Consider the following 12,390-nt stretch of genomic DNA (forward strand, 5'->3'; position numbering starts at 1 on the left):
CAACCACAGGAAAGGAATTCACTAACTTATTTGATATGACATATACTATGGGGTAAATATTCATTGGCACACATTAGGAAACCAACACATCTTTAAGAAACAAAAAACTCAACAGCCCCCATGATAAGGAGAAGTTGCAGTGTTTAAAAACAAAAACAAAAACAATAAGAAGGCCAGTTATACCTAGAACCACAAGCTGACAATTCTTTGGAGTCTGTTCAGTCTCCCTTTGATGCTGTTCATTGAACTAGAATGGGCAGCATGGAGCACTGAAGGGCAACAAAGATAGGCAGGTTAGTTTGCCTTATCTGATAGCTGGTGGGGACTGCTGAGCACATACCTCAGCCCTGCGGGGAAATGGTGTGAGATCCTGAGGAAGGTCAGGAATCTGGGCGGCAGCAACAGTAGCAAAGTGGCACCTGGAGCTTCAAGGAAGCAAGGGTAAGAAAAGCAAAGCCAAGGGGTTAAGCACCCGACTGCACCTCTGCTGATTAGGGCAAATGCCCCTTCAGTTGGTTGTGAAATGGACTTAGTGTTTATAGGTATAAAAAGGCAAATAATAGTAATAAAAACAAGACCAAAAAATGGAGAATGTGGCTATAAAAGACGGTGAAAATAATAGGAGTTTCACTCTCCTTTCTAGGGGGGGCAGTGAGAGAATCATATCCTATGTCACCTCTGAGAGCAAAGAAATTACAAATTGTCTGCTGAGTTCCAGAACAGGTGATAGGGGCTTGACTTAGAGCCGAGTTGTAACTTGTTCTTCCTGTCCATCACCCCATTTGTGCATGAGCAGGTCACAAGCCTCTCCCCAAGTTTCAAACACATCCTCTGAGGAGTCTAAAAGTTTAGAATTTGAGGAGCAGATGCTGGATGCACAGTGAAGAGAGCTGGAACAGGCTAGAGGGCATTCACTGCTCTGAGCATCGCCCCTGGCTTCACCTAATTCTACCTCACTGAGGTTAATTTCACTTTGAGAACAGGCCTCTGCTTTCCCTTTCTCCATCTGAGAATATCTGATGTCCTGCCACATATAGTGCTGCTGAACGATTCCATCAGAAATTGTGTACATTGGCTGTGAGTTGGGTTCAGACATATGACCATTAAACTTGGAGAATAGGAGCCCCAGTTTCTTGAGAGACGGACCCGTGAAAGAGCGTTTGCTTGATGACTCAGCTTTTGACTTCCCTTGGGCACCACTGGCTCTTGGCATGGTTCTGACGAGAGGTGGCCCATGGCAGACCTTTTTCTTGCAGCCTAAATTGAAAGAGACACTCTTGGATTTGGCCCGAGCCCCACCACTGCCATCGTTGGTATCGTCCCTCTGAGAGAGTTCAGTGCTGCTAGTGGAAAAGCTTCTCCTTGGGTGCTTCCTATTTCCTAAAAGGTCAAGCACTTCATATCGAAAGCTGGAGATGTCCTGCTTTAATTCCTAGGGCAAAAGAGATGACACATTATGTTAGGAAGATTGGTCTTTAGTTCCAAAGAGGTACATTGGGTATCCTTTGGAATGTTCCAGGTTTTGCCTAATAGCAAATCACAAAGTACACAAACTACCAGAAAAATCTCACATTATTCCAACACAAGAAAAACATGTTAATAATTCTGTGGTCAGGGCTGGCCATTGGAAAAATTGTGCAGTGGGTGAAGTTAATTTCAGAACCTCCCCATCAGGAGCACACCAACAGACTAATCTCTGCTCAAGTGTTAACTAACAATTAAGATATTGGATTAGGGCACTGGCTCTCATAGTCATCTGCATAAAAAAAGGACTACTGAAGAGGAAAAAGCTTTTAGGACTCTAAGGAATAAAACTAGGGAAGTGGAATGTCAGGTGATGAGACTGCTGCTTTGGGACGGGGTCCCTGTTCATTCAAGTCCCTATGAAATGTCTTCTATCTCTAACTGGCTGCCTAGATACTAGATTGCTCCTTTAAAAATCATCATTTAAAAGCTTAAGTTGGATCATGTCATTCCCCAGCTTAAAACTCTTTAGTAACTTGTTACTGAGCTTAGGTAAAAGAAGAAATGCCATACCACTGACTACAAGGTTTTTCAAGGCCTAGTACCTGCTGGTCTTTCCCATTTCATCTCTTCCTACTCTTTCTCCAGTCTCTCTACTGTCCACGTGTGTGGACATATTCTCTCTTGCCTGTGGGACTTTGCCTGTGCTGTTCTCTCTGTCTAGAACACTCTTCTCCCCAACTCTCCTTTATCTGGCTCCTTCTTCAAGCCTCAGCTTAAACATCACTTCCTCTAGAAAGCCTGTCCTGACTCCCCAAGTCTAAGTTGAGCGTCCCTCCTCTTTGTATCTCCACAACACTTTGTGTTTATCCCGTTAGAATAGTTCATCACCTTCTATTATTATTGTTTGCGTGTCGTTCCATGAGAGTAGGGGCTGGTTATATCTTGCTCATCACTGTACCCCAGCACCTAGCGGAGTGCCTGGCACATAGGAGGCCTTCAATGGATGGAGTTATGTCCATGGATTAGGATAATGGCCTTCGTATGTTCCTTAGAAAATATACATGTGTTTTGGGGTAGGGTTTCTCAATCACTTGACATGTTGAGCTGGATAATTCTTTGTTGGGGGGCTGCCCTGTGCATTGTAGAATGTTTAGTAGCAACTCTGATCTCTACCCACTAGAGGCCAATACACACACATCCTGGTGTGCTAAGATGTCTCCAGACATTGCTTGCTGAATGTGCCCTGGAAAACAAAACTGCCCCTGGTTAAGAATCACTATTTTAGGCTAAATGCTAGTATTAGGAGAATTTTAATGTTTAATGGTAGAGTTTTTTAAATCTTAGATTTAATAGTAGATTTTCTTGATCTTTATCTTATATCTTTTAAGTAAAGAGGGCCTTTAAATCTCCAGGCATCTCCCCTTTGCTCTCTTGCCCCTCACCACCCATCCTTGCCACATCATTTATTTATTTATTTATTTATTTTTTGTGAGGAAGATCAGCCCTATGCTAACATCCATGTTAATCCTCCTCTTTTTGCTGAGGAAGACTGGCTCTGAGCTAACATCTATTGCCAATCCTCCTCCTTTTTTCCCCAAAGCCCCAGTAGAGAGTTGTATGTCATAGTTGCACATCCTTCTAGTTGCTGTACGTGGGACGCGGCCTCAGCATGGCCGGAGAACCGGCGCATCGGTGCGCACCCGGGATCCGAACCCGGGACACCACTAGTGGAGCGTGTGCACTTAATTGCTAAGCCGCGAGGCCGGCCCCCTTGCCACATAGTTTAAAGCACTCAATTTCCACACTGAGAAACATCCAGAATATTAAAAATAATGCATAGGGCAGATTTCTTTTATTCATAAAGCTGATTGTCTTGTGACAGACTTTGGTAAAATCTCTCCATCTACTGGATGACAGTCTATTCTAAGAGAGAGAATAAGAATTATAGCTGGTTTAGCTGTATTATAAGCAGGTGAAATTTCATCACCAGAAACAACAAATGCTGTGAAGATTAAATGATGCTTAAGAAATGTGAAATGAGAAATTAACCCACTTCATGATTAAATTACCTTAAAATTTTCTTCTGTTAGCCCCTCATTTGTTTTGGAATTTCTTATCATAGCAGCCACATATCTTTTGACTAAATTCCTGATAACTTCCTGGAATTAGGGGAAAAGAGACATCAAGAGTCATTTAGTTTCCTTCTCAGGCTCTCAGTAAAATAAGAAACATACACAGGAAATAAAATATGCTTAGACTCTCTTTGCAATAGAAAATCCTGTCAGGATCCAGCGATCTTCTGCAAAAATCCAGTTAAGATCATTGGCTAAACAAATTATTATTATGTATCCAAATTTGGTGGCAGAGTGGGCCAGTAAGATAAAATTCATCCAAAAGGAAAATTTTCCATCCCAGCATGAGGTAAACATAGATTCACATTTTTAGACTAATGAGACCTGAATAATCCTTGAATGGTCAGAGTCAATATCCTTTCCCTTCAGGCTGGATTAAACTTTAACCCTCCTAGTAAGATGATAGTTTTTCTTCCTTTTATAAAGTGGAGAATGTCATTCTTCAGTGTTACAAAGTCTGCTGATTTCAATGTCCATTAATGATGTAATCAAGATATTTTTCTTAGAGCCCATCTACATTCATCATTTGCAGGGATGGCCTCTTTTTACTTAGCCTCTGGGGAATGGCACACATATGGTCACAATGCTTTGTATTAGTAATGGTGATGATGATAGCTACCACTTAATGCAATGTGTCAGGCACTGTGCCAGGACACACACACACACACACACACACACACACACACACACACAATCATACATACATAATCACCACTCAATTCTCACAACAACACCGTGAGTTAAGTTTTATCATCCCCATTTTACAGATGAGGAAACAGGCTCAGTGACATTAAGTGACTTGTCCAAGGTCACACAACTGGCCAAGAAATATTGTGCTTAGTCCCTGTGAGGAAGCTTTACCTGGTAATGTTGATTTTGTATCAGGCTGTCAGCATGGCGTTCCTGTAATTGAAAATGGACAGAGAGGTTATACCAGTAGTCTCCCAGCACCCCACCTACCCAAATATATTTCTAAATATTAGGACTGGAGAATAACACAGGAGCCCCTACCTGACAACCCCCCAAAGCATGTGTAGTTTGGAGCGATTCTATGATGTTTAAGATAGGGAGTATCACAAATGATGGAAGGTAGGGAACAGTTTTGTTTAAAAAGAAACAATTTTAAAAAGCCTTACTGTGAAGCTTCTCAAGTTGTGCCTTCTCCGTCTACCATCAGGGTCTCTTTTGGGGCAGAAGGTGTTGTTGAACCAGTTACCAAGGTATAGAAATGACTTGGGGCTGGGGATGATGTTGAAAGGAGGTGGCAAGGTGCCACCTTCATCAAAGTAACTCATCCAGAGTTTTGTCCTTGCAAATTTCCACTCAATATCGGCATGATCCTATGAAAGAGAGAAGTTCGAGGATTCGGGATGGGAAATTGCAAAATGCACCCATGTCACATTCTAAAAGTTCTACTTGATTCTATAGAGGGCAATCTGTCAGTAGCTGTAAAAATTCAAATTACACATACCCTGTGACCCACTACTCCCCTACTTTTAGAAATTTATCTTATCAATATACTTGCAAAAAGATGTATGTACAGGGCTGTTCACTGTAGCACTGTAGCTTGTAATAGCAAAACAACTGGCAACAACCTAAATATCCAACAGTGGGAGACTAGTTAATTTAATGATATCACATCCATAAAATGGCTTACAATATAACTATTAAAAATATAGTAGATCTATCATCATTTTATATGTAGAACATGCATGTGTGTATATGCATTTGTCCATCCATCTATAAGACCTCCAAGACCTCTAAGTGAAAAAAGCAACATAAAGCACAATATATGTGTACAATGATCCCATTTATGCAACTGAAAAACATGCTTTTATATTACATGCTTACATGTTCTATACAGGTACATACTAAACTGTCAACAGTAGTTATTTTTAAGAAGTGGGATTGGTGTGGAGAGACTTTCTTTTTTTAAAAATATCAACGTTATGGAGGTATGATTTACAGAGTAAAATTTTAAGTGTTTGATGAGTTTTGACAAGGGTATATACTTGTGTAACCACCATCATAACCAGACACACACACACACACACACAATTATTGGTGTACATTTATAGGAGTTTTAAGACCTGGATGGACTGATGTAACCATCACCACAATCAGGATACAAAACAGTTCTGTCACCCCCCAAAATTCCCTACTGTTGCCCCTTTGTGATCAAACTCTCTCCAACCACAAGCTCCATTCTCCGTCCCTATAGTTTACCTTTTTCAAAATGTAATATAAATGAAATCATACAGTAGGTAACCTTTTGAGATTGGCTTGTTTCACTCAACATTAACATCTTTGAGATTCATCTATGTTTTTGCATGTATCATTAGTCCGTTCCGTTTTAGTGCTGAGTGGTTTTCCATTATACGGATGTACCACAGTTTGTTTATTCATTCACCTATTGAAGAACATTTGGGTTGTGTCCAGTTTTTAGCAATTATAAATAAAGTTTCTATGAACAGTAATGTACAGATTTTTGTGTGAACATGAGTTTAATTTCTCTAGCTTAAATATCTAGGAGTGGTATGGCTGGGTCATGTAGTAAGTGTATGTTTAACTTTATAATAAACTGCCAAACTGTTTTCCAGAGAGGCTGTACTGTTTTTTCATTCCTACCACTTGCTCTGTATCCTCCTTAGCACTTGTTAGGTTTTTAAAGGTTAGCCATTCTATAAGATAAGTAGTGGGATCCCATTATGGTTTTAATTTGCATTTCATAAACGGCCTATGATGTTGAGCATCTTTTCATATGCTTGTTTGCTGTCTATAGATCCTCTATAGTGAAGTGTCTGTTCAGATCCCTTGCCAATTTTATTGGGTTATTTGTTTCTTTACAGGTGGATTTTGAGTGTTTTTAGTATATTCTGGATACTAACTCTTTGTCAGAAATTAACTTGCAAATGTTTTCTCCCAGTCTGCATCTTGTCTATTTATTTAATTAATGGTACCTTTCATAGACTAAACTTTTTAATTTCGATGAAGCCAAATTTATCAAATTTTTGGTGGATTATGTTTTTGGTATTATATCTAAGAATTCTTTTCCTAACTCAAGGTCATGAAGATTTTCTCTTATGTTTTCCTCTATAAGTTTTATAGTTGTAAGATTTGCGTTTAGCTTTATGATACACTTTGAGTTAATTTTTGCGTAAGGGGTGAGTTTCACTTTGAAGTTCTTTTTTGTTTTGTTTTTGCCTATGGATGACCAGTTGCCATTTGCTGAAAAGGCTATTGTTCCACTGTTGACTTGTTTTTGCACCTTTGTCAAACATCAGTTGGTCATGCTGGGACTACTGGATATCCACGTTCAAAAGAATGAAGTTGAACTACTACCTCACACCATATATGAGACTCAACTGAAAATGGATCACAGACCTTAATTTAAGAGATAAAATGTATAAAACTCTAAGAAGGAAACTTAGGGGTAAATCTTCATGACCTTGGACAAGACAATGGTTTCTGAGAAATGACACCAAAAGCCAAGTGACTAAAGAAAAAAAAAGGTAAATTGGCCTTCACCAAAGTTAAAAACTTTTGTGCTTCAAAGAACACCATAAAGAAAATGAAAAGACAACCCACAGAATGAGAGAAAGTAATTAAATATCATATGTCTGTTAAGGGACTTGTATCCAGAATATAAAAAGAACAATTACAACTCGACAATAAAAAGACAAACATACCAATTTAAAAATGGCCAAAGAACTTGAATAGACATTTCCTCAAAGAAGACATACAAATGACCAACAAGCACAGGAAAAGATGCTCAACATTATTAGTCATTAGGGAGATTCAAATTGAAACCACAATGAGATACCACTTCATAACCGCTAGGATGGCTATAATCGAAAAAGACAGACAATAGCCAGTGTTGGTGAGGATATAGAGAAATTGGACCCCTCACACACTGCTGGTGGGAATGTAAAATGGTGCAGCTGCATTTCCGTTGTGATTGAACCAATGGTTATTTTGGAGTGTCTTGTTTAATATCCACTTATGTGTGAATTTGCCAAATTTCATTCTATTATTGATTTCTAATTTAATTCCATTATATTCCAAGTATGTTTGGAGAACATAGTTCTTATTATTTCAATCCTTTTACACTTAATGAGGCTTATTTTATGGATTAACATATAATCTATCTTGGAGAATGTTCCATGTGCACTTCAGAAGAATGTGTATTCTGCTGTTGTTGTGTGGATGGTTCTATAGATGTCTGCTAGGTCTAGTTGGTTTATAGTGTTGTTCAAGTCTTCTGTTTCCTTTTTGGTCATCTGTGTAGTTCTGATCATTATTGAAAGTGGAGTAATAAATTCTCCAACTATTATTGTTGAATTGTCTATTTCTCCCTTCAATTCTTTGTTTTTGCTTCATGTATTTTTCAGCTCTGTAGTTAGGTGCAAATGTTTATAATTGTTATATCTTCATGATGGATTTATTGTTTTATTACTGTAAAATGTCCTTCATATTCTCTAGTAACAATTTTTATCTTTTTTTTGTTTGATATTAGTATAGCTACTCAGCTCTCTTTTGGTTACTCTTTACATCATATATTTTTTCCCACTCTTTTACTTACAACTTACTTATATCTTTGAATCTGAAGTGTGTCTCTCTTATACAGCACATAGTTGGATCATGTGTGTTTTGTATCCAGTCTGGAAATCTCTGCCTTTTAATTGGAATGCTTAATCTAATTACATTTAATGCAATTACTGATAAAGTAGGATTTACGTGTGCTGTTTTGCCATTTTCTATATGTTTCACGTCTTTTTTTCTTCCTCTATTCTTCCATTACAGATTTCTTTTGTGTTAAACAGATATTTTCTTTCTTTTTTTATTAACTGTGGTTATTGGTTTATAACATTGTATAAATTTCAGGTGTACATCATTATACTTCTATTTCTGCTTAAATTACATCATGTTCACCACCCAAATACTAATTACAATCAGTCACCACACACATAGATATGTTCTAATGTACCTTTTAATTCCATTGTTTCTTTTACTGTATATTTTTTTGAATTATTTTCTTCACACTGACTTCTAGTGCCCATGGTTTCTGATGGAGTTGTTATCTTTTTGTCTTTCTGCTTTCAAGATTTTCTCTTTGTTTTTGACTTTGACAGTTTGACTATGATGTGGATCTTTTTGTGTTTATCCGACTAGGAATTATTTGAGCTCTTGGATGTTTAGATTATTTTTGAGAAGTTTTTTATCCATTATTTCTTCAAATATTCTTTCTGCCCCTTTCTCTTCTCTCCTTCTGGGACTCCCATTATGTATATGTATATGCATTTGATGATGTCTCACAGGTCTCTGAGGCTCTGTTCATTTTTTTTTCTCTGTTTTATTTTTTTAAACTTTATTTATTTATTTTTCCCCCCAAAGCCCCAGTAGATAGTTGTATGTCATAGTTGCACATCCTTCTAGTTGCTGTATGTGGGACTCGGCCTCAGCATGGCCGGAGAAGCGGTGCGTCGGTGTGCGCCCGGGATCTGAACCCGGGCCGCCAGCAGCGGAGCGCGCGTGCTTAACCGCTAAGCCACGAGGCCGGCGCACTGTTCACTTTTCTTCATCCTGTTTTTCTTTCTGATCCTCAGACTACACAATGTTAATTGAGTTATCTTTAGGTTTGTTGATTCTTTCTTCTGCCAGCTCAAATCTGCTGCTGAGCCCCTCTAGTGAATTTTTCATTTCTGTTATGGTGATTTCAAATACAGAATTTCAATTTGATCTTTTTTTTTTTAATTTCTATCACTATTAATATTTTCCATTTGGTGAGATATTGTTCTCAAACTTTCCTTTAATTCTTTAGACAGGATTTCCTTTAGTTCTTTGAAGATATTTAAAATAGCTGGTTTAGTCTTTACTAAAATCCAACATCTGGGCTTCCTCAAGGGAAGTTTCTATGACATCTTTTTTTTTTCTGTGTACAGACTATAGTTTCCTGTGTTTGTTTTCATGTTTTGTAATTTTGTGTTGAAACTAGACATTTTAAACAATATGTGACTACTCTGGAAATCTGATCCCCTCCTTCCAGGGTTTGGTTTTTAGTATTTGTTTAGTGACTTTCTTTGACTAATTCTGTAAAGTCTTTATTCTTTGTCATGAACAACCATTGAAGTCTCTGCTTAATTAGCCTAGTAATTAATGATTTCATTAAATGGCTTGAATCAGTAAGTCTCCCACTATTTGCTAAAAGGCTCTGTGTGTGCATAGTGTGTGTGCACAGTGACACATCCTCAATGTTCTTGCAGTTTATCATCTGTAAAGAACATATTTGGGACAATAAGGGAAATTTAAATATGGACTGCAAATTATTAATTATTAGTGTATCAATGTTAAATTTCTTGAGTTTGATAATGATATTGTGATAATTTTGTAGAATATATACTGCAATATTTGGACTGAAATGTCATCATGTTGGCAATTTACTTTCAAAGGTTTCTAAAAAAAATCCTTGGACCCCACCATATGTATATAGTGGTGAGAGCTTTGTTTGTTTCAGGGGCCACATTAACTTATGATTCATATCCACCAACTTTTAACTTAAAACAATGCCAAATAAGATGGTTAATGTGGTAGGCAATATAATGGCCCCTAAAGATGTCCTTGTTCTCATCCCTGGGTCTTGTTAATCTGTTACATGGAAAGGGGGAATTAAGGTTGCTGATCAGCTGACCTTGAGATGACAAGATTATCCTGAATTATCTGAGTGAGCCCAATGTAATCACAAGGATGTTTATAAGTGAAAGAGGGAGGCAGGAGAGTCAGAGTCAGAGTGATACTATGTGAGAAATACTCAACCAGCTATTGCTGGCTTTGAAGATGGAAAAGGGCCATGAACCAAGAAGGCAGGCAGCCTCAAAAGGCTGAAAAAGGCAAGAAAATGTATTTTCCAGTAAATTCTATAGAAAGGAAGGCCAACACCTTGATTTTAGCCCAGTGAGACCCATTTCAGAGGTCTGACCTCCAGAACTGTAAAATAAGAAATTTGTGTTGTTTCAAGCCCCTAAATTTGTGGTCATTTGCTACAGTAGGAATAGAAAACTAATACAGTTATGTATAGAAGAAGAGAGACTATCTTTAGGAGACAGAAATAGTAAATGTTATCGGATACTAAATTTGGCTGAAAGTTTCTTGGAAGTTAAATAAAAAAGAGCAACAGCCTGAATCAGTTATTAAGTTTTAGTTGTTTTGACAAAAGAAATTGAATGTATCTGCAGAGACAACATGTTTTTCTAGAACCATTGTTACAGATACTCTGGGGTGAAATGGGTTCTAGAATATGGAAACAATATAGTCTCCACTGTCAAAAGTGTACAGTGTAAGAAAATGAAAATCTTTCTTTACTAGCACATGAGATCTTAAAAAGGAAAGCTATGCCTTGCACTGTTTGGCTTAAATTAGTTTCTGAGTGAACATTCAGTCTGTCAGTGAATCCTAGAATTTGCTCCTTGGCCTTTCAGATGTTCCATGAAGGCTTTCATTTTGCTTTCCAAGGGAGCAGTGCTTAGCTATCATATTAAAAGATTAGCAGATTGAGTTCGCGAGTGACATCCAGTAGAATAGGGATTTTTAAACCTGATTCCGTGGATGAAGTTAATGGAGTCAATGAATCTATTAAAATTGTATGTAAAATATTGGGTGTTTTTAATTTTTCTTGGCTTTCATCATATTCTTAGAGGAGTCTGCACCCGCCCCCCCAAATGATTAAGAACCACTGAAGTAGAGGACTCTGTTGATTTCTGAGATGCTCATTGCCTGTTTCTGAATAATAGCTACTAACCAAATGTTAATGGATAAATCAAGGATACTTTTTAATCTTCTCTAGAAGGGACTAAATGGCTTTGGGTCAAGTAAGCAGTAAGTTCAAAACAAAAATAAAACTCTAGATTGAACTTAAGGTACTTATTAGACCCACTGCTAGATTTTGTTATTTCATGAGTAAATAAAGAAGCACGTATATTACCATATCACAAATTTGTTTTTTTAATATTTTGATAACTGAGTTGAAATATAATTTCTTTCTTTTGTAATTCCATATATTTTGTTTTGATGTAGCCCAATTTATCTAGTTTTTTCTTTTGACATTTATGCTTTTGCTGTGCTAATCTTTTTTTAATTGAAATACATTTGACATATAACATTGTGTTAATTTAGGGTGTACAACATGTTGATTTGATACATTTATATATTGTGATATGATTGCCATCGTAGCGATAGTTAGCAGCTCTATACATCACATAATTATCATTTCTTTTTAGTGGTTGGAATAATTAAGATCTAGTCTCTTAGCATGTTTGATGATTATAATACAATATTGTTGTGTGTATTCACTATACTGTGCATTAGATCTCTAGGACTTATTTACTACTAATTGCAAGTTTGTACCCTTAAACAACAATGAATCATACACTTTAAAAGATGAATTTTATGGTAAGTGGATTATATCTCAATAAAGCTGTTACCAAAAAATAAACTCTTAGAAGAAAACATAGGAGTAAATTTTCATGACCTTATGTTAGTCAATGGTTTCTTAGAGTTCATAGATAGCAATGCTGCTGTACTCATCTTTTAAAGTGTACAATTCAGTAATTTTTAATATATTCACAAAGTTGAGCAACAATCATTACTACCTATTTTAGAACATTTTCATCACTCCAAAAAGAAACCTTTATCCATTAGCAGTCACTACCCAGTACTCCCTCCCCACCCCATAGGCCCTGTCAACCCCTAATTTACTTTTGTCTGTATGGATTTATCTATTTTTAATATTTCATTT

General features: G+C 37.1%; 1 protein-coding gene across 2 annotated transcripts in view; it reads right to left on the reverse strand.

The window, feature by feature from the left end:
- Positions 1-450: 450 nt before the first annotated feature.
- TRPC5 (transient receptor potential cation channel subfamily C member 5) overlaps positions 451-12,390 on the reverse strand; it is a 133,951-nt gene continuing 122,011 nt past the window's right edge. The window contains exons 7-10 of one of the 2 annotated variants that reach the window (XM_058536540.1): positions 4,736-4,939; positions 4,461-4,502; positions 3,537-3,626; positions 451-1,432 (exon numbers count right to left, since the gene is read on the reverse strand). In XM_058536540.1, coding sequence (XP_058392523.1) covers positions 740-1,432; positions 3,537-3,626; positions 4,461-4,502; positions 4,736-4,939 — 1,029 coding nt within the window. In that variant the 3' untranslated portion in view covers positions 451-739. The remainder of the gene's footprint in view (positions 1,433-3,536; positions 3,627-4,460; positions 4,503-4,735; positions 4,940-12,390) is intronic. The other variant, XM_058536539.1, reaches the window with a different exon arrangement.

The sequence above is a fragment of the Diceros bicornis genome, chromosome X (assembly GCF_020826845.1).
Source record: "Diceros bicornis minor isolate mBicDic1 chromosome X, mDicBic1.mat.cur, whole genome shotgun sequence".
Classification (NCBI taxonomy): domain Eukaryota; kingdom Metazoa; phylum Chordata; class Mammalia; order Perissodactyla; family Rhinocerotidae; genus Diceros; species Diceros bicornis.